General features: G+C 39.9%; 2 protein-coding genes and 2 non-coding genes across 4 annotated transcripts; all 4 read right to left on the minus strand.

The window, feature by feature from the left end:
• Positions 1 to 169: 169 nt before the first annotated feature.
• LOC111855675 (heat shock cognate 71 kDa protein) lies at positions 170 to 5210 on the minus strand. The gene is made up of 9 exons (XM_023834905.2): positions 5063 to 5210; positions 3778 to 3987; positions 3473 to 3678; positions 3162 to 3314; positions 1947 to 2502; positions 1540 to 1742; positions 1114 to 1312; positions 805 to 1037; positions 170 to 712 (listed from the first exon to the last, which is right to left on the minus strand). The coding sequence occupies exons 2-9, from the start codon at positions 3980 to 3982 to the stop codon at positions 515 to 517; spliced, it is 1953 nt and encodes a 650-aa protein (XP_023690673.2). The 5' UTR covers positions 3983 to 3987; positions 5063 to 5210; the 3' UTR covers positions 170 to 514.
• LOC111855884 (small nucleolar RNA SNORD14) lies at positions 1397 to 1493 on the minus strand. The gene has a single exon (XR_002840992.1). It is a non-coding gene; the product is annotated as a small nucleolar RNA SNORD14 (small nucleolar RNA).
• LOC111855878 (small nucleolar RNA SNORD14) lies at positions 1811 to 1907 on the minus strand. The gene has a single exon (XR_002840988.1). It is a non-coding gene; the product is annotated as a small nucleolar RNA SNORD14 (small nucleolar RNA).
• Positions 5211 to 5831: 621 nt separating the features above from the next.
• LOC111855676 (cytotoxic and regulatory T-cell molecule) lies at positions 5832 to 14019 on the minus strand. The gene is made up of 10 exons (XM_023834906.1): positions 13961 to 14019; positions 11318 to 11464; positions 10520 to 10672; positions 10242 to 10361; positions 9755 to 9910; positions 8567 to 8674; positions 7629 to 7703; positions 6637 to 6783; positions 6448 to 6534; positions 5832 to 6344 (listed from the first exon to the last, which is right to left on the minus strand). Exons 1-10 carry the CDS (start codon positions 14004 to 14006, stop codon positions 6097 to 6099), a joined length of 1287 nt encoding a protein of 428 aa, XP_023690674.1. The 5' UTR covers positions 14007 to 14019; the 3' UTR covers positions 5832 to 6096.
• Between the last annotated feature and the right edge of the window lie 9453 nt (positions 14020 to 23472).

The following is a 23472-nucleotide window of genomic DNA, read 5'->3' on the forward strand; positions in this document are numbered from 1 at the left end:
AGGAATTTTGTATAGTGATAAGGGAATATTTACATTACATTAGAAGCAAGTGTTGTGTATTTATTCCACATATTAAACTACTTGTTAAATCCTGCTGATTCTTCACCAGCTGAACTTCACAAACTGGTTAAAGTGCATTTATTTCCAATGTACAACAAAACAATGGATAGCCATTCAACATGAACATTTTATTTTGGAAACAGGCAACTTTCTGACATTGTGACAGGGCTAAAAGCCAGACATTTGTCAAGGAGGGAAAAAGGACCCCTTACAACCATTGCAAACTGACCACAGAAAGTTAAGAAAAGCTATTGTTCCCTGTTAATCCTCCCTCCTCCCCCACCTGCTATAGCAGTCATTTGTAAAACATTAACCACCATAACATGAAACAAACAAACAATCTGACAATGATACTTCAACATAAGTGCTGTCAACGTATGCCAGAATGGAAAAGCTACCATAAACAGAGGTAGCAAAACAAAACAAAAAAAAAAAAAAACCCGACATCAAATGTTTAATCAACTTCCTCAATGGTTGGTCCAGAAGATCCACCACCTCCAGGAGCAGCGCCTGCTCCTGGGAAGCCCCCTGGCATACCATCAGGCATCCCCCCTGGCATGCCTCCAGCACTCTGGTACAGCTTGGTGATGATGGGATTGCACACCTTCTCCAGCTCTTTCTGTTGATGCTCATATTCATCTCTCTCAGCAGTCTGCAGGGAGAATTGGTTAATTGGAAAACATTTAGCTTGAAGGCAATCATTCTGAGTTTTGCAAAACATCTCAAGTACAAACAAGCACCCACCTGGTTTTTGTCAAGCCAGTTAATGACTTCATTGCACTTTTCCAACAGTTTCTGTTTGTCCTCATCACTGATTTTACCCTTCAGTTTCTCATCCTCTACTGTAGACTTCATATTGAAGGCATAAGACTCAAGGCCATTCTTAGCGGACACCTTGTCACGCTGGACATCATCCTCTGCCTTATACCTCTCAGCTTCCTGGACCATGCGCTCAATGTCCTCCTTGCTAAGACGACCTAGTAAGAGTGACATTGTCAGTTGACCACCAAAGTGTAAGACCAAGTTTAGCTACGCTATACCTTCAAACCCTACCTTTATCATTAGTGATGGTGATCTTGTTCTCCTTTCCAGTGCTTTTGTCAACAGCAGAGACATTCATGATTCCATTAGCATCAATGTCAAAGGTGACTTCAATCTGGGGAACACCACGTGGTGCAGGAGGGATTCCAGTCAGCTCAAACTTGCCCAGCAAGTTGTTGTCCTTGGTCATGGCTCGCTCACCTTCATAGACCTGTGGAGAATGAGCCAGTTTAGTTGTCACCCAGTGCATCACTGCTTCCAGTAGAAATGGATTCACGTATAATATTGCAAGCACTCGCTCAGACATCCAAGGAAGATTTTGTGCCATCTTTGGTTATTCAACCTCTGGTGGAAACTACGAATGACTTTAGGAATCTGCTTCATCACAGCGAGAAAAGGGAAAAACCAGAGACCCCAAAGACCCCCTGCACGACTTACCTGGATAAGCACTCCAGGCTGGTTGTCAGAGTACGTAGTAAATGTCTGAGTTTGCTTGGTTGGAATGGTGGTGTTACGCTTGATCAGAACAGTCATGACACCACCCGCAGTCTCAATTCCCAGGGACAGAGGGGTGACATCTAGTAGCAACAGATCCTGAACATTCTCAGACTTGTCACCAGACAGGATAGCAGCCTGGACAGCTGTGGAGACAGGGAATGGGATTCAGACATTTGCCAGAAGAGCAAAATCCAAAACAAGCAAAAAGCATTCGCTCAGACATCCAAGGAAGATTTTGTGCCATCTTTGGTTATTCAACCTCTGGTGGAAACTACGAATGACTTTAGGAATCTGCTTCATCACGGCGATTTCATTAAAAGCAAATTCAGATACTGAAAGGTCATTACCTGCACCATAGGCAACTGCCTCATCGGGGTTGATGCTCTTGTTCAGTTCTTTTCCATTGAAGTAGTCTTGTAGCAGCTTCTGGATCTTCGGGATACGAGTAGAACCTCCAACCAGGACAATGTCGTGGATCTGGGCCTTGTCCATCTTGGCATCACGAAGAGACTTCTCCACTGGGTCCAGGGTGCCACGGAACAGGTCGGCATTCAGCTCTTCAAAGCGAGCTCTGGTAATGGAGGTGTAGAAATCGATGCCCTCGTACAGGGAGTCGATCTCAATACTGGCCTGAGTGCTGGAGGAGAGGGTGCGCTTTGCCCTTTCACAGGCAGTGCGGAGACGGCGAACAGCTCTCTTGTTGTCACTGATGTCTTTCTTGTACTTGCGCTTGAACTCGGCAATAAAGTGGTTCACCATGCGGTTGTCAAAGTCTTCACCACCCAAGTGGGTGTCTCCGGCAGTGGACTTCACTTCAAAGATTCCATCCTCGATAGTCAAGATGGATACATCGAAAGTGCCACCCCCAAGATCGAAGATCAGCACATTTCTTTCAGCACCAACCTAGAAGAGCAAACATGCATTTAAATCTCCAGATCATTACACAATGCACTGCAGTTTTTGGACAGAAATACAGGCAAGATTGGTAAGAATCCCCAAGTCTGGACAAGTTGCTGCAATTTTATGCTTAACATGCACCTTATCGAGCCCTTCTGATCTCCATTCTCCTTTAATGATTTATGAATCAGTGCCAATAAGGATTGTACTCAGACTTGTACAAACAAGACCTCAAAATGAAATCACATTTAACGCAACAGCTAGACCGTAAATGTTCAAAGTTAACAGTTCCACATCAAACTACACACCAACTCTCTAGGGAAAGTGAATCCCATCTGAATAGGGTTTTAAGATTCAAGAGTCATTTGGAATGGCCTGACCCTAACAAACCTGGAAAAAGTAATAGGTTATGGGCCTGGTATGGTTCTTATATACAAGCAGTGGAAGTAATACAGGGAAATCTCAGATGTCTGTGCATGCGCATGACAAATTTCTCCACAATTTCAGGTCAGATTCAGTCCCAATGTCTCAGGTACAGGCTTTAATTTCAGGCCCATACAGGACTGCCAGACACTCATGTTCCACTCAACACATGAAATCATTACTCAGCAATGCGGGTTAAAACCACAAAACGTCAGCAGTTTCCCCTTAAACCATTAACTTACTTTCTTGTCCAGACCGTAAGCAATAGCAGCAGCTGTTGGCTCATTGATGATTCGCAGAACATTCAGGCCAGAAATTGTTCCGGCATCTTTTGTAGCCTGACGCTGGGAATCATTGAAATAGGCAGGCACCGTAATAACGGCATTGGAAACAGGCTGCAGAAGGCACATTAAATTAGTTGCAAATACACACCAACATGGAACAGTAAGCAAAGATTAACCTTTTAGATTTCCTCATTCTTGGGAAATACATAAGGGAACATTTTGGTCAAAGTTGAATTCATGAAACAAAATAAAAAAGATGTCAAACTCACTTTTCCCAGGTAAGCCTCAGCAATCTCCTTCATTTTTGTTAACACCATAGAGGAAACTTCCTCAGGGTAGAACGATTTTGTTTCACCCTTGTATTCAACTTGCACTTTGGGACGGGAAGAGTCATTAATAACCGTGAATGGCCAGTGCTTCATGTCAGACTGTACAACAGGGTCATCAAATCTGCGTCCGATCAGCCTCTTGGCATCTGAAACATAAATAACAGTATTAGATAAATTATTGGTAAGATTTCAGAAGTCAGATTATCGGGCATGGCAATCGCACACACACTTTCAAACATACTCACCAAACACAGTATTAGTGGGATTCATGGCAACCTGGTTTTTCGCAGCATCACCAATCAACCTTTCAGTGTCGGTGAATGCAACATAGCTAGGTGTGGTCCTGTTGCCCTGGTCATTGGCAATAATTTCAACCTTGCCATGCTGGAACACTCCGACACAGGAGTAGGTTGTTCCCAAATCAATACCAACGGCCAGTCCCTTAGACATTTTGCCTAAAAAAAAAGAAAGAGGGAACGGTTAGGCTACACCAAATGTATTTGAATAGTTTAACGGTGTCAGAACGACAATTTAGGAATAGTTTCTCCAGTGTCTGCAGACTAAATCCACTGTGAAAGGAAAGAATCGTTTCAGCAGCGCGCACATAGCTGCCCTGCCTACACATTAATAAGCCCTCCTCCGCGCTGCCTGACTTCCAGACCTGACCAGCTGCGCAAGATTCATCGTCGGTAATTAAACCGGCTTTATTCCCACTCTTCCCCAATTCCAGTCCATTAGTCCAGCACGCAAAAAGTGGCAGCTTTAGCTCGGTCTACACACTACTGATTTAGCCAAATGCACATCACGTATAGGTGCATTGTACACACTGAGACAATCTCACATACGGAGGGCGTCAAAATGGGCGTTAGCCGGAACCCGGGGGCGGCCGTGGATTTCCAGAACATTCTACAGCTCCACTATCACCGCGCCGCAGTTACATAACCCACCAGGAACTTGCCACCGGCAAGGAAAAAGAAGCCAGAACGCCATGCGGTCCGCTACCATTAATACTACTACAGTATTACTAAAATCTGTAGTATTTATTAATACTAGATTACTCAAATGGAACCGCTGCTCATTTTCCTCAACTCAACACAAAACGGGCCTACTGGATATCGGAATATTATCTGATTATCTGAAACCGATTAAGTCACCAGCCACATTGTAGACCACCTAAAATAGCCACTGTAAACCAGCAGACTACTTTCCACGTTATCCAACGGTTTAAGAAGTCTGGATAGTGCTTTTATATTTTTCACAGCTAAGAAAAACAATCAAAAACTACATGGCACTGCAAGGTACAATTACTTTTACTTATGTCATACTACGTGATATGGTAATACAAAACCAAGACACTTAGGTACTATCCGGCGTAGTTAGTGAATAACAAATGTGCCTACCAGCTAACCATTATATTTATATAACAAACATTATAATATTAATAAATATTGACATACATTTTAACGGTTATACATTACAAAGAGTTATTTTATAATGTTACTTCGGCGACATAAGATCGTAGGCTACTACCTGAATTCGATCACTATGGTCCTCTCAACCCTGCTAGTGAGTGACGTTCGGTAAAAAGCCTTACACCGACACTTATAAAGGAAAGGACGAAGAATATTCTGGAACGCATATAATTACTAGCCGGCAGTCGGACCAATCACATGCAAGAAGTTTGACTGGCAGGCCACAATAGCTAATAGCAATCTGCTATCGTTCCCTTAAACGTGACACTGTCTGGTACTACCGGCCGGTTTCTTATATCAGTAACTCTTGCCAGTAGTTAAGACATGTAATGTAAAATTTAATCTATGTGTAAATCTGAAAGTGTGGGTGAAATATGCAGAAAAAGGCCAATATTGCTTTGTATCCTTAATTTATGTAAGCTGTTTTATATGTTTTAAGTCATGGTTATGATGTAACTTGGTTATGCCAGACAAGCCTTGTAACAAGACCGGTGTTCTTATTCTACTTAATACTTAGCTATTTTATTAATCATTCACTGATATGCTGTCAGGAGTATCAACAAGTTATTATTTTCGCTTTTTGGTCAGTTGTCTTGCATGGCAATTTTTTCGCAGGAGGACAAAGATTGAGTAACTTATATTGATCTAGAAACTGCTAGGCTTTGTTAGAAGAACGTATAGCTTACTTCCTGCTTTTGTGACATGCCGTGCCGCCTTCGTAGCGGAGCCAAGTGAAACAACTTTTTATGTGTGAATATTAAAACCTTTTCTAATATTTATATGTGTAAAAAGTGCGTTGTTGTTGTTGCACACAAATTAACCAGTCGTCAAAACACAATTCTTGCTTTTAATTAAAACAATGAAAAGGCTAACAATGTGACATTTAAATTAGGTATAAAAATATTTACAATTAAAATACAATCGGTAAGATAAATATATTGTCATTCATTTCAATAACATATCTGCCATAACTGCTTATCTAGGGCTGAAGTAAATCTTCGAATGCATGGCATTCATAATCTTCATGTGCAAAGTTTCCTCACAGCTAATGTGAACGGCATAAAAAGCTAAACCTGTTCATAGTTAAGATGCTTATAGTTCCGTTTCCTTTATCTGAGACATTGCTTCTGGTTCGTGTGTTTCCACGGTGACCTGAACTTCAGATGCGTGGCCATTAGGAACTTGTAGCGATTCTTTCGTAGCTTCTTTTTCTTGATTCTTCTGTTGCAGTTTCGATTCTTCTGCTGCAGTTCTGCTCGATTCTTCTACTGCAGTTCTTCTGTTCGATTCTTCTGCTGCAGTTTCTCCAACCACGTATTTTGTGTACGTGTTAGGCAATCCTGAGAAGAGACGAAGAACAAGGGAGACCTCGTTTAACATATTCCTTTGAATATAGCTATTAAGTGGAGGCATAATGTGCAACTTAAGAAAAAGGAAAAATACCATGTCCTCTCCTTTCTTGGGACTGCCTTTCTTCATGACTTGATTTTGATTTACTGCTCTCAAGTGACTGATCGGTGTCTTCGTTTTCTGCAATAATAGTTAGGATAGCTTGTTAACATAATCACAGATAGCTTATTTTCCAAATTCAACTTGGAGAGAAACGCAGGACTGGGGTGTATTGCTTCTCACCTTTTTTCCAGAGGACACATTGTTTCTGCAGCTTAATTCCAAAGAAGATCATCACCACCAGAAGAGCGACGATGAGGCAGGTCACAAGGAAGATGAGCAAAGGGGAACGTCTCTCCTTCCTTCGTGCCTCCTTCTCATGCAGGCTCCCTAGCAATGACAGAAGGTCAATATTTGCCTTTTGCAAACTTACTTCTACTCCCAGTCATAGGCACACCCCGCAATGACCTCACAACTTAATTATCATGGTAATAAATATATGTATACACTGCAATTTAAATAGCGATAAACTTTGAGCTGAAAAGGCAGTATCGTAAACAAGGTAAACTGGTCAAACAAGGTATTCTAGTTAGGTTTTTGTTTAGTAAATAAAAGATGTAGAGGCTGGAAATGATGCTAATGATGTGACTTAAAGTTCATGCATTATTACCCTGCTTCAGTACTGACTCTATAATTCAGGCGCAACGTTGTGTGCAAATGCGCCAGGTCATGTATCAGCTTATTGATGCATGCCATGGTAAACAGTGCCTGTTCCGAGTTGTTGAACACTGTGGCACCTGAGTGTTTCCCTTTTAGTAATCCACCAATCGTCAGTGAAACTTAAACACGGGAATCGGGAGAGCTTACTACCTATTCCAATAATGACTTCAGTGAAGCATTTCATAGACAAGTGCATGAAATGAATCTGCCCTGTAAATCTGATCTGCCCTGTAAATCCTTCCTGACTAACAGTGTAGGTGTGCCGTATACCCAGATAAGTCCATAAATGAATTCTAAATATGAGGACTAAATAGTGACCTATACTGCACCGCTAACAAAACTTTCTCATGTCAGTAAAAATATATACATAGTTGCTTCTTTACTGTTGTTGTTGTTTTATTGTCTTAATCCATTATAGTGAAAGTAATGTTTATGAAGTCAGTGATAAAATGGCTTCAGTGTTTTTTTTTCTCCAGTAGAGAACACCACGTAAGAATAACGTTTTGTATCCTTACCTTTGGTTGTAATGGTGTTGTTGGTCGTAATATTTGCTAATGATGATTCTGTTGTCACCAAGACAGATGTCTCATCTATATGGGATTAAGGGAAAAACTGTGAATTTCCCATCCAGGAACATGGGACAAATCATTTTAAAAAGGTTTTCATTTTGTTTTCCAAAGTATAGAGACTACCAATCTAAAGAAAACAGTGAATCTGACAGTTTGTTCAGTGATTGTTTACAACTGTATGTTATGCGATGGTTGTGGATTATTATGAAGTACCTCTTCTACACTATCACCACTAGGTGGCAAACGTGGGCATTAAGTGATCAGCCGGGTGTTCTGACGAGTTGAGCTACGTAACGAAATATGCTATCGAGCCTTTCTGCGCATGTGCAGTTCCACCGTTTTGGGATCCGGGTTAGGTTTTAGGGGTTAGGGTTAAGGTAAGGGTTTTAGGGGTTTTTGGGGGGTTAGAGTTATAGTTAGGGTAAGAGTTAGGGTTAGGGCTATCGATTAGCACTACGGTAGCCTAACTCGACAAAGTAGCTCAACTCGTCAGAACACCGGCACTTACCATGCCCGACACTCTAAACTTATATAAAGAAAGATTATTCTTTCCGCAATTCTGGACTAGACACTGTAAATATGTCCAAATCTCATCACGGAATGTATCTCAGCTCTCAGAACACCAAAATGAAGTGGACTAGTTACAATTTCAAAAGTGATAAAATTTTCAGGGTTACATTGCCATGACAACGAGTAATAAGAATGCAGCACAACCACAATGTCAATGTCAAACTCTGTGAATACACCTTTCAGCTACCCTTGCAGGAAATTGAGCTGTGGTGCGGTGGCCTGAAAATGTAAGTTGTGGTCCCCTTTTTCATCCAAGTACTACATAATATTTTCACGCTCACAGTATGTTCCACAAGTCACAGATATGCACTCACTGTCAGTGATGAACTGTGTGCCAGTCACTGATTCTGTAAGCTGCTCTTTTGAAGTTCTAGTGCTTGGTACGTATGCAGGTGTTGATATCAGTTGTGGTTCTTCAATAGCTGCAAGAAACAGTATATTTTATTTAACAAGTTTAACAAAAAATTTACACAAAATTCAACTGTAATAAAATCGTCAAACATACATCTGCAGCCAAGAGTCTAAAACTGATCCACAGTTGCTGATAATCATGTGGATTCAGTTCTAATGGGGAAAATACCCAAGAAACCCAGTGTGGGTGGTTTCCCTGGTTATGACAAGCAGCAAGGCTGTAGGCCTTTCACTTCCTATTTTATTAAATGACCACTGGGTAATAGGCTATCTCTGCTTTTACAGTTAGCTATGTGGGCGTCCTAACTTCTACTTCTCATCATTACCAAATTTGTCCGAATACTTCATCTGATTTTCCATTTTCACTCTAAAAAATCTTTCACTTTATATAAAGATATATTTAATGCGTTCTAATTACGAACAGGTATAGAAATTACCTGTTTGACCTAAAACCGCAAGGGCAAGATAAGCCATATCTAACTCTTCAAATAAGGACTTTTGGACGAACTTGACTTAAAATAAAAATATATTTGCGAGACAGATAAAGAGAACTTTAAAAACAAGGGATGATATATATTTCACATGTAAATATCACTGGAAGCTTTGGCCAAAAAAGTGAGATCTGCAAAAAATATAAATTGTTATATATATATATATATATATATATATATATATATATATATATATATATATATATATATATATATCCTTTATATATAACAATGGCTATCAAAATCTGGTTTCAGACAGCCACAGGGTCTACTGATATTCACCCAGCCGTAACTTGTAATTGCCTCATATAAGATTTTTTTGGAGAGCAAATCACATCAGTTCCTTTTTGTCAGTCAGGTGTAACCTCTAAATACTTCTGGATTCTGGTACTAGTACTGGGCAACATTTGATTTCATTCAGGGGAGTTCCTACCTGTTGAAAAGATTAGGCGCTAAGTCAAGTTTACCTGGGACTAAAATACTCGGAGCTCGTCTTAAAATGAGTGATCGGACCTAACGATGCCCATGATTTCAATATATCATTACATAGCTTCCATTAGCAACACAATCATTAATAGAAAATATCACATGTATACTTACAGTTGTTACCAATGGCAACAAAATTAATCAGGTATGAGTCGTACAGGGCTGCATGGCGTACGACACATTTCACGATTGTTCTTCTCTTGTAAGATCGAACTAGTAATATATCCTCTGAAGAGCATTTAATTGAATCACAGTGATGCTGGGGTTGGGCTAGATAAAAAATAACACACAGGAATATTGCATCATATATCAGGTATATATGAAAACAGTTATGCTTTAACTATATGTCTACAGCTACAAATAAAAACAAACAAGATACCAAATTAGAAAAATGATCTTTAAAGGCTCTCTATTTTTGTAGGGGATATACAGACTTTCATTTCTTCTTTTTGATTGAGAACTCTGAAAACTCTTTAAATAATCCATTTGGAAGCTATTGTTTTTATGTCTCATTTCTGTATTTTAATTCTCAGAAAAAAAATCTATTATTTCCATTAATTTATGTTATTCATAGTGACATTAATGTTGGGTCAGCACTCACCATCAACTTCTAATCCACTTTCAAAAAGCCAGTATATTTTTGGAAGTGGGAAATTTGCCTGCGCTGAACATTTGATCGCAGTCTTGCCATCATGTTCAGTTACCTCAAGTTTTGGGCGACCTTGAAAAGCACAGAATTCTGTATCAGGCACCATTTTGACTTAACCTTTGCAATTACTTATATAGATATTTATAGTAGCTCACAAAATTAAACATCCCATCATTAAACATTATCGATTTCTTTTTCATTTTGCTACAACCAAAAACAACAAAACTTACCCACAACTGTCACTTTGAACAGTTTCGTTTTGACTGGATGGGAGTATTCCAAACATGTGTAGTAACCCCCGTCTTTAAAATTGACATTAGACAGGCTGATGGTGGATTCTGAATTAGAGGAGGAGAAAAGCTTGTACCTGTTGTCTTTCAGAACTGCAAATAAAACACAAACAGGATTCCTTGACAGTTATTCTTCAATATGTATACAGTGCATTCAAGCAATGTGTAAGCAAGTCAGTTAATGCGTTTGTAAGCAGTCAATTTGTTCTGCTAAAGACAAATCTCCAGATTTTTATAAAGGTTCATCATGTAATTCATCTATTCACCTAGAACTGAAATGAATTGCAAAGTATAAAGTATAAAACAAATTTTACATCAGACATAGTTATAAATACCATTCAAAACACCATTTAAACCATAAAAAAATCATTTGTCAGAGCAGACAATATCAGGTAACATCATCACTAAATGCTATCCATAAATGATTCAATTAACCATAAAGTCATTAGTACCGTTTGAATGTTGGTTGCAACTTAAATTTACATGTATAATTATTTTGTCCAAAGCAACATAAAAGTGAAGAAAGCTTGGGGTCAAAGTGCAGGGTCCAGTGCAGGTATCCAGTGGTCAAGGGTCAAACAATGATATGGTTACACTTGCTATAAGATTTGAACCAACAACAATGAGCAAGACAGGCACAAATCCCCAGCCTACTGAGTTAAATTCTGTCCCATGAGTAATGTGAAACAAACACATATGCAATATATTATATATATGAAACCACCTGTATCGCCTCACCTTTTTCTTGATTGAAAAAAATCACATGGTGACTTGGATTTTTCCACTCCAAGTAATCACTTGTAGTGAAGTTAAAAGGGCAACTTAGGGTTAGTGTTCTTCCCGCTACTACAGTCACGTTCTCATATATTGAAGATTCTACAACACCTGAGGAAGGAAAGGGAGTAAGAAAATTCATGATCAAAATAGAAAAAAAAGTAACTCAGTTACTCCAGCTAAAAACATTTTTACTATAAAGCATCGTAGATGGTTTATACCCTTAGATAGCTGTAATATTCATGTATGGTGCACCTTGTCATTCTGGTTGTTAGTAACTGGTAAGGAAACTGAGAATTCACAAAAAAAGATGACAAAAGCAATATCATAAATCTGTCAAAGGAGATTTTTTTTCCAGTTTGTTGAAAACATAAGATCTGCTAAGATGCATGACAACGTATGTAGAAAAGAAGCCTTGAGCGTCGCAGCATGTGATGTAATAATGGAGCTCAGCCTTTCAGCACTGGCTGCCCACATTGCATGATGATTCACTAGCAGACCATCAGATTCCCACCAGCTTTCAAAGGGCTGCGTCAGAGGAGTGAGAAAGTTCACCTCAGAGGACATGGGGGCTGCAGTGGAAAGTGTAGAGAAACCTGTAGGTCGGTCTACAGGAAACCACAGGTTTGGGGGGTCTGACGATATACAGATATATTTGTACGTGATGGGGGGTGGGGGGTGGGGGGTGGTCGTTGGGGGAGGGGTCTGATAGACTTCTGTTTTCTCCTTTTTATGGCAATGACACTGTTGCAGGATGTGGTAAAGAAACACAATGATCACATGACAAGCTTGAAAGTGAACTTTGTCCATGGTTTAAAAAGTAGAACTGTAAGTAAAATTTACTGTAAGAAGCAACTTTGTTGACAGTCCGAACAATGGATGTGAGGGGGTTCCTCACGCCCTCTCAACAGTGGGCACTGGAATATTTTTCAATGCAAAGGTCACACGTTATTTTTCCTCACACCTTGTGTGGGGCAAGAAAGACCACAGCATTACTAATAAGCGGAGGTGTTACAGACAAACATAAACGTGGGCGTTTGGTGCAAGTACAGGTCCTTTCAGGAGGATTTGCTTATATTAATATGTAAGTCATTGCTTGAAATTTTAGCCATTTTGAAAAAAACATTTTGTACTTCTGTAAGGAATATACATTTATTGTGTATTTGTCATTGTTATTTGTGTACCAAATAAAGTTTATTGATATTTTTCTCTTGCGATTGCCTTGCAATAATGGAACTAGACACGTGGAGCAACATGGTCATATTTAAATACTGCTGTAATCAAGGGCTAGACATTAAGCTCCCCCACTCGCCTGAGGAGTGCAATTTAGACAAAGGATGAGTACAAAAAGCTGAACCCTGACCTGCTGGCTAGTAATAACTGAATGTTGGACTACAGTATTAGTAAAAAATTTCCACCCCTGCTGTCAACTATGAAGAAGCACATCTGACACCCTTGAAATTCTCCTCTTTACCACCAGCTTAGTGATACACACAGTGCATCATGTGGCTGCAAGTGAACACATACAGCAAGCAGACAGAAACAAGTGGGTCACGTACGGTTTGGTTAAGGATCCGAAAGGCAATGATACCTGCTGGGGCACTGCTAGAGATTTTGGGCCCCATTGGGCCCCAAATCCAGACCAATCCAATTACGTTTCAAATTTTATAGGGGCCCTTGGAATTTTTTCCCCCTTGGAAATCCCCCCCCCACCCCACCACCATTACAGTGCTTTCAATGTGCTGTGACAGAAACACCCTCCTGTCTGTGATTTTCATGCACTACATAATCTATGGGTTGCAGAGAATGGTGCGGTGGACAAAAAACATACAGCATGCCTGTGGATGAAAACCCCATGCAAAAATGACAGTGGAGATCAGTCAAACTTGTTCATGCTCACAGAAACTTCACCAGTGAAAAAATAACAACTCGGTACAGCAGTGGTGTGCAGAAAGGCTTCTGCAAATGCGCAACTCGCCTGTCCTTAAAGCGGCTCTGAAGTAAAAAATGGGTTCTAAATCAGTCCTAGCTATGTGTCCGAAACAAAGTGACTCCAGAGTGTTTCTGTCTGACATACTCTTACCGGTGCAGTATAGTGGCATTACATCACCAAGAGCAGTTGCCGACAGTCTAAAAATCCTGAGTTATATTTACATTAATGCTCAATTACATCCATTAATTCTGGATGACAAATGGCTGGAGTGACTACCAAAACAATATCATATGAACTCCGAATTCCTATCTCCTCAGAAGGATATTGTTTAAAATTTCTTAATTCTACACAGACAACTTGATGAAAAGCGTAAATGATTCTTTGTGTCGCCCATCAACCAAAATCATGTCTTAACCTCTGTGCATAAATCATTAATGCTCTAACGTGCTTCCATTAGAAGTATGAACATATAGATCATAGAACCTACAGCAGGAATATATGTCTTCTAACTAGTTTCCAAAGAACAACATTTCTATATTGTCAGAAGCAAGCAGACAGACAATAACATTCATCTGCAGATCAGCTTGAAAATTTGACAGGTGCCTATCAGGCCAAGGATTCCACTAAATAACTTGATGAAATGTCTGTCACAGAGAGCAAAGCATTACACTCACCGACATAAAGCCCCAGCAGAACGCAGATGTGCAGCTTGAGTGCCATCTCCGCGGTCACACGCACTCGTCTGCTCAGACTTCCTCTCTCATGCCTTTTTATATGTACCTCCATGACATCAGCACTGAGCTATGGGTTTTCCACACGCTGAAAGTTTCACTCAATGTAAACGAGGTTTGAGCGGAATTTAGTTTTTACCAAATATGTACAGAAATACAACCATCTACCTGTTTATTTTAAAAAATATTTTTTAGTCCCTTATCACTTACTTCAGGGGTGGGCAATAGGGTGTCCCAAAAAACCAAAACTGTTGAAAAGTATAAGTCTCACCCTCCAAAAAGTTTCCTATAAATAAGTTGTTCTCAGAGAAAAAATTTGAAGCTAATCAGAAATTATTTAGGGGCGTCCCAAAGGGGTCAAATTTTGAAATTTTACCTATCGAGATTGAAAATTTCACTGTGTTTGACCCGATGTAATTCCAGAATTACAATTGCTGCGCATTTGTCATTGCTAATCTTACTATAACTTAGTGTCCTGAATAAGAATATAAAAGCCAATTAGATGTTGCAGTAATGACTTGGCAGATAAATTATAGCAAAATTAGCAAATCTAGCATCGCAAGTCACGTTTAATATTACACACATCTGCTCGACTGGCCTCTAATATACTATTGCTTACATTGTTACACTACAGTGTGCATGTAAATTACACAAACATTATACAGTCAACTGTCTTGGCTACAATTTACATCTTCATTTTATAATCAAGTTGCTTTTGCTAGTGCTGGCTACTATTATTGTCATACATTGGTCAATCATAGAACTTCGACAGTTCAATAACCTATATGTTGTGCATTGCCTTCACTGTCAGGTGAGGATAGTTTTTACGATGGTTCTCAACGACCTGTAGAAGATACTGCTTTTGTGTTTCATCGATTGTAGTTTCGTTGAAGTCTTGAATCAGTGCAACCCATCGCTCTGCGCAGTCATTGACACATGCTAAATGACGAGCAACAGTGCTTGCAGTTAGGTAAGACCGATTCTCACGCCACGATTCAACTGGAAGATCTAAGAAGCTGTCATCAAGCTGCATTATTCTGAACAGTGATTTTGATATCCGTAGATAAGAAATGCTGGTCGGAAGGGTTGTCAGGAGGTGCGACCCACGTTCAGTTGTCATTTTTCTCACCCGCAGGCGCTTTGCGGATAAGATTGGCCTCCCTGACTTATATACTTACAAGCCCATTTCAGTTGGGACACTGTGTAAAACGTGCAACATATTGCAATGATTTACAAATTTCTATGTTTATCAGATGTTGAATCTCAGAAATGTTATTGTTTTATGACAAATATATGCAAATTTGAATTTGATGCCAACAGCAGGTTTCAAATTGATGCCAACAGGGCATGTTTACTGCTGTGTGGCATCACCTCTTCTTTTAACAACACTTGATAAACATTTGGGAACTAAGGAGACCAGTTTCTAGAGTTTTGAACGTGAAATCTTGCCCCATTCTTGCCTGATATAGGATTTCAACTGTTCAACAGTTCAGGGTTTGCTTTGTCGTATGTTTTGTTTCATGATGCGGCAAATGTTTTCAATGGGTGACAGGTCTGGACTGCAGGCAGGCCAGTCTAGCACCTGGACTCTTCTACTACAGAGCCATGCTGTTGTAATACACGCAGAATGCAGTTAGGCATTGTCTTGGTGAAATATACAAAGCCCTTCCCTGAAAAAGCATGGCTGCACAGTAGAAGAGTCCAGGTTCTAGACTGGCCTGCCTGCAGTCCAGACCTGCCCCCCCACAGTTGTTTCCCTTCAACATGGTTTCCCTAACCCTAACCCTAACCCTTCGACATGGTTTGTCTCCCACTGAAAACATCTGGCACATCATGAAATGAAAAATATGAAAAGAAGACCCCAAACTGTTGAGCAGTTGAAATCCTATATCAGGCAAGAATGACATAACATTTCACGTTCAAAACTGCAGAAACTGGCCTCCTCAGTTCCCAAACATTTACAAAGGGGCAGCAGTGGCTTAATGGTTATGGAAGCGTGCTTGTGATTGTAAGGTTGCTGGTCTGAATCCCTAACCAGCAAGAAACCATTGAGATACCCAGTGAGAGGTACTGCCCCCACTTGCTGCTCCCCAAGTGCTGAATAATATCTGTCCACTGTCACAGATGCTCCGTATGGGTTAAATGCAGAGGACACTTTCCATTGTGGCATGTCAACAATGACAATTACTCACTTTCCATAAAGTGTTAATTGTTAAAAGAAGAGGTGATAAAACACAGTGGTGAACATGCCCCTGTCCCAACTTTTTGGAAGCATGTTGCTGGAATCAAATTCAAATTGAGCATATATTTGTCATAAAACAATAAACTTTCTCATTTTCAACAACTGTCTTTGTTCTATTTTCAGGTAAATATGCGTCTATATAATTTGCGAATAACTGCAGTCTGGTCTTTTTTACATTTTACACAACTTTTTTGGAAACGGGGTTGTAGTCAAATGATCTGTTCCATTTGTACATCTTTTTATATCGATCAAAATCTAGTATTTCATGTTGCTGTGGTAGACTCGCTAGTTATGGTGTTTTTTAACCTCCTGTTAGTTACCCTAGTAATAAGAGCTAGCCAGCAAATGGAATGTTTCCTGTTCTATATGCAAGTCTTAACTGGTTGATTGTCTAATTATGCTCATTTGTCATGTTAATAAAAATAAGTTAATACACAGAACAGTAAATCAGTGGGCTGGTGGTTTGAGTCATAGCCCTGCTATCTGTGGAGCTGCTCAATGTAACGCCCACTTTTCCTCCAAACACTTTGATTTCTCCCATAGTACAAAGAGAACCAGGTGAAAATGTGTCTATAATTTGTCTACTGAGGATGTAATTGTGTAAATATATTCGCATCCCATCCAGGGCAGACCTGGGACAGGCTACAAGCTCCTTCAGAATAGTGTATTGGACAAGCACTTGGAAAAAAGCATAAATAATAGAAATTTTTATTTAGATTTTAATATCAAGGAAAACAGAAATTTAAGAACAGTTGAAATAGCATAAATCAAAATAAGCCCAGAACAGTATTACAAGACTCTAATTAAAAGAGAGAACAACTGCGGTAACATTAAGTCTCAAGAGAAGAAAAACTTGCTGCCACCTGGTGTTTAAAGATAATATAGCAACCAGAAACCTGCAAGTACAGGAGTCCTCAAGAAGGAAAACACCACAGGCTAAAAAGTCAACCAAAGTACTTTGTATGGAAAATAGACAAGGATTCTTTCAATGTGCAGCACATGTTAAATTAGATAAAAGAATTTTCAATAATACACAAGAACAGCATGGACTGTGAATATGGAACATTTTATATGATAAAATATTTTTGGAATTACTAGGCAACATAAAACAAAAGTGATGTTAAACATATTGAATCATAAACAAATGTGAGATTATGGAAGAGGTCTTTCAAAGTCATTTTTATCCAATAAATGTTCTGGTTATAGCCTACTTTGGACCTCTCCTTTCATTCATTCATTTCCCATAATTCCTTAGCCAAAGGCTAGCTATGAACCACCTGTTTAATCTGTATGTCCTTGGAATAATTTGATCCAAGCAGTAAATATCCCCTTATTATTGTTGTATTGCATTATTTCACAAAAGTGCAAGCAGAAACTATTATCTAGACTTAGGCCTAGTTAAACTTCTAACTTGGTACTATCAGTAGTACCCAGCTTGCCCATTTTGGATGTCATCATAATCACAAAATTCCCCAGGGTATCATATTTTATTCAAATGTGCAACAAAATAGCATCATCTGAAATGCACTGCTAAGATGTCGACTTAGAGTGCTTGAAGTAGGATAGTTGAGAGGTTTAGACGCTGAATGACAAATCGGTTGGGGGAAAAAAATCAGTTACATATCATGAATCTTCTGTTCAGCGATGATTTTTTATTAATTTCTAACATTAATTTATCTCAGTCTCTCGTGTTATCCGTTAAAATTTTGGCTTCATGACTTTTGGGGAAAAAAAATACATGTTTTTTGTCCTTTTAGCATTCTATTACAATAGTCACATGCCTAACTGTTAGGAATATTTATTGGTCATGCTCAGGAATTCAAAATATAGTAATTATGGCTACATTATTCAGACATTGCGTGTGAAGACGTATACATAGCTATCACAAAATATTAATAATGTAAATGTTAGACAATAATGAGCTTTTCTTGGATAGTATATGTCCTTTATGCCATCATAATATTTTTTATTCTTGAAAAAATAACAATTATTGATTAATAAAAGATGCCTTGATCTTGGCAACTTACACACTATACGCCTCAGCACTCAGCAACCTCAGCAAACTCAGCGCTCTGTTACTTTACATGGTCTACCACTTTGTAGATGAGTTTTTGTCGTTCCTAAATGCTTCAACTAAGCAATAGTATGACTTTCAGTTGACTGTGGAATATCTAGCAGAGTAGAAATTTCATGGACTGAGTTACTGCAAAGGTGGCATCCTGTGACAGGACCACACTTGAATTCACTGAGCTCTTCAGAATGACCCATTCTTTCACAGATGTTTGTCAACCTGACTGCATAGCTAGGTGCTTGATTTTATATGCCTGTGGCAATGGGTCTGAATAAAACACCTGAATTCAATGATTAAGACATGTATCCCAATACTTTTGTCCATACAGTGTATATTTCAATTTGAGGTGAAGAAACGTTGCCATTCCTCGATAAGCCTACAGATGGCATGTTCTTAACTATGCACACATCGGCACACATTGTGGTAGGAGTGAATTATTTGCTAACTTTGATTCTTGCTGCTCATCCAGCGTTTAAATTGAATGGATGAAGGAACTTTGGCTTAATCTAATCATTTTAAGTTAAATTTTATACTGTTGTATTCAAAGTTATTTTGTATTTTATAAATGATGCCCTTGGTTTTTGAGGGGAAAATAACATTATTAGGAGTAGGCTACATTTAATTGTCCATGTTCAATTCAGTTGTGCAGCTGTTGAATAACGTTTTAGATATATGACTCAACTTTTTTTACATGGTTCAAGGTTTGAAATTGTAACATAAAAATCAGAAAAAATTACAATATTGAATCAGGATATTTATGGAATCACAATATAAGTCAAATTGGCCACTAGGTATCTACTAAATAAACATAAACGATGAATGAGGAACACCGGATGTGAATCAAAAGAAAGTGTTTCAAGTCCAACCCCTAAATTCTGAGGTACCAAAGAAGTACCCAGCTGGTTTGACAGTATTGGTACTGGTACTTTTGGTACTGGTACTCGACCGGAAGTCAACAGAAAAGGGAAAGTACCAAAAGTACAGTGGAAAAGCACCCAAAGACAATTATTATCTCTCTCACATATATTTTAAACCAACTCTCTGTCTCTTGGAAGAGAGACACACGTAGACATGCAACCCACTAAGACACACACTGATAGTCAAAGTGGGCATATAAGCTAAACAAATGCAGTCAAGTTATTAAGTTGGTGCTATTGTATGAAGTTGGTCTTTAATGCAAAGGTTAAGAAATGTCCTCGCCCACATTTCTCAGCAGCATGAATCATCTGTGCTTATCTGGGTGGGGTTCTTAAACCAGACCCACCCCCTCCCTGTACTTCATGTGTGCTGCCACATTAGCTGAACATCTATAACTTATAATCCTTTGGCTTAGTCATACTACTATTGTCTCCATCCGCTAAGCCATCATATTATGAACAATCCTACAAGCATATGCCCAAACATGACTGCAGCTGGGGACATAACCCACAGAGGTATTAAATACCTTCCCTTAACTTAGTAATACCCTTATCTGTTGCTATGTATTTATTTGTATACATATTGTATATACTGGATTGCTGGAGTGCTGCTAAATGATCTTTTGTTGTATGGGCAGTGACAAAACAGATTCTTATCTTTGTTTCTACAATCGACATAAATGCTAAATATAGTATCGTTCAATTACACTGCCCCTTTCCACAACTGTATTTTTAACCATTTTTGTTGTCTTGCTTCCATGTCTTAGTACGTCACAATCAAATGTCTTATATACATTATGCATTTATATTCTACTTATTACTTTATCTTATTACTTTTTCTTTGCACTACGGCCAACAAGATCAAAATCTAGTCTATGACCCTGAAGATCTATACTGACTATAGATACTTTGACCAGTAATCAGACAAGACAAGCCCATGATTAGACGAATATATTACTTTACTTCTGCAATGACCTCTTCCACTTCAGATTGATTCTGAATCAATTGGCCATTGCCCACTCAACACACGCATCAAACTCCAGGCACCAAATGAATTACACACCGAACTTCCTCGTACTGCCAGCCCATTTTGCTTTTATTATTCCTGAAGTCCAATACAATACAATATACAGCACAGGTACATGAAAGCACCTGCTTGGCATCTCTGCCAGGCGCACCTCCGACAGTGCCCTGCTGCCAGCTGCAAGGTCGTCAGCTGGGGACCACCCTTCACCGATGTTTTGCTCCTTTAATCCCGGAACACCTCTGGGTGGTGGAGCAGCAATAGGGACGTCTCCCTACTGCCCCCTGCATCTGGCCCTAAGATCCCTGCTCCCCCCATTGCTTGTCCTTCCTGCGGAGCCAGAGCCAGAAGCTCCCCTGCTCTGCCTCCTCAGCAATACCTCTGATGGCTCTCTTCAGATTGGTACCTCTGATGCCCAGGGACTTGAAGAGACGCTGAGCTGATGTTCCTGCATAGCCTCTGCAATCAACCTCCAGTGGGAATGTGAATGCCCTCCACCTGGCCTGTGAGCATGCAGCTGCCAGCTCTGCATACTTGTCCTTCTTCCTCTCGAAGGCACTATATCAGGTCGTAGAGAGGTTGGGGTGATCTTCTGAGGGAACCTGAGCAGCTGGATCAGGTCAGTCGTTAAGTTCCACTCAACTCCAGGTGTCAAGAGAGACCACGCCTTATGAGTGTAGGACAGGTCCTGGTCTCCTTGTCTAACAAAGTGAATCAATCTCTGAGATGGTACCGGACCGGTCCTGTTCGCTTCAAGCCTCTGTGCCTCCAGAATTTCAGCCAGCTTACGCAGGACCAGGTCGTGATTCCACCTGTGTTAATGGTGCCTTACAACCGGAGAGGATGTGCTGCAAGCTTGGGTTCTGGGAGCAGCAGAGTCGGCAGTTCTCCTCTGTGCCATACCAGATGTTAATGTTCTGGGGGCTTGGAAGGATATCATATGTTGCCCTGATCAAAAAGCTGAGTCGGGATTGAGGTCTCCTCCACATGTCAGTCCAGGTGATTGTCCTGTTTACCACTGCCTCCCAGGTTGTCCACGACTGTTTTGATCTTATACAACTCCTCTTCCATCCTTACCACCTCGGAGATCACCAGGTCCTTCCTCTCCTTCACATTGGCCTTGTACCACATCCTGGGCACTTGCCCCCAGTCGAGACCGATCCTGCCTTGTTGCGACACCCCCACACAACTTCATGGTGCTTCAAGCAGCTGATGGCTTGTTCCACCACTTGCACTGCATCCCACCGATGTTCTGTTCAGACCTGGGTTTAGGTGGTTCAGACAATCGGATCTGGTGAGTCTCTCAGTTGGGACACAAGTCTCACCTTCTTTTGTTTGTAGCCCAGGCTGTTGGATTTCAGTGGTAGTGTGAGTGTGTTTATGCCAAGCAGTGCCACGTTGGAAAGGCACCGAGGAAGGCCAAGCCATTTGCGTATGAAGTGGTTGGCTTTTGCTTCCATCTGCAGTGCTGTTGAAGCTGTGATGTCACTCAGCTTTAAAGGCCACATCACCCGCTGGTAGAGGGTGTGTTGGTAACACCGGACCTTGAATTTCCCTGTTTCCATGTTGTTGGCAGACAGCTCTGGTCGATCTTGTTCAGGCCATCCACGAGCTGGGATGTCACTGTGGCAGCCATCTGCTTGTCAGATAGGTCAGCTGTATAGAGCCTTCCAAGGGTTCTGACAGGATGTTCAGCCAGGAGTGGGATCTTCTCACCATCGACCAGAGAAGTGATGTTGTCATTCCTAACCCCCTTGCGAATAGAGGGGCTGCGGGACTTCATACGGGTCCAGGTAAGAAATTCTTCAAGCCTTTTCAGGAGCCTGGAGTTGCAATTTGTTCCTAATCCTGTCCAACTATACACCTTCACCTAGACTTCTTTCTGTTATAATACATTTATAAACCTTTCCAGTTCCAAATGATTGACACTTCAAAATGTCCTTTGCCACTTATAATTAAAATAGCCTTCAAAAGACATGACAGCTCATTTTTTGGGGGGAAAAAAAATATGACACATTATTGGGCTTCAGTACTCAGCAATTTTTATTTTTTTAAGGAACAGTGCAATTACACATAAATAACTTTAATGTAGAATTTAAACATATAACTGTAAACTTCCTTCATGCAATTCACTCATTTGATTTCTTTCTTCTGGGTGTGAAACCTGTTTGTTTATCGCATATGAAGACTAGATTGCATTTCACAGATCTCATTCAGGAATTACCCAAAATTCACAGCTTGTCCCCCACCAGTTGTGCACACTAGGAAATCACATCCATGCGCACAAATACAACTGTTCTTGAGGACACTATGTAAAGCTTATGATTGCTCTGCTTTGATGACCATGCCTGTTAAACTTCCACAAACTACCAGTAGTGACACCTGTACAGAAGCCATACACTATCAGCATGCATACAACACATACTGTACCTCTAGGTCCATGTGTAGTATCAAGCAGTTAAAGAATAGTCATAGTATAATAACCATCAAAAAGTTTTGAATATAGATATAGTTTTGAATATACAAATGTCAATGCATACACAAATACATTGTTGATTGTCCTTTAGATTTATATGTAATATTTAAATTCAATACAGTATTGACCTTAGTATGAAATTCTACAAATTAACATCTTTTTCTAAAGATCAACATCTTCCATGACTTAATATCCATTATACATTAGTTCCATCCATCAATTTTCTATAATTGCTTGTCCTATTCAGAGTCACAGGGGATTAGGAGTCTATCCCGGTGGCTAGGGTGCAAGGCAGGGAGTAACCCAGAATGGGGCACCAACCCATCGCAGGGCTCACTCACACAACATTCACACCTACAGGCAATTTGGTAACTCAAATTCAATAGAGCATGTTTTTGGACTGCTGGGGGAAACTAGAGTACCCAGAGGAAACCCCACAAAGATACAGGGAACACAAGTGAACACGGACTTCAACCCTGGTCCCAAAGGTGCCACCCCTTATAACATTAGTTACTTTCTTATCTTTTTAAATAAACAAACCAATAAAGAAACAAGTCAAACAGCTGAGTTTTCTTGTCTCACGTGAATAGCAAAAGGTCCCCTATCTTTAACGACTTGTTTGTACCGTATTCCAGCAAACGTGCGTATTATCGTCAACGACACTGCAAGTTCCGAAGCATGTAAATGTAATTTGGATTTTTCACATGTATGAAAAATAGCCTAGT

Source organism: Paramormyrops kingsleyae, chromosome 6, assembly GCF_048594095.1.
Source record: "Paramormyrops kingsleyae isolate MSU_618 chromosome 6, PKINGS_0.4, whole genome shotgun sequence".
NCBI lineage: Eukaryota > Metazoa > Chordata > Actinopteri > Osteoglossiformes > Mormyridae > Paramormyrops > Paramormyrops kingsleyae.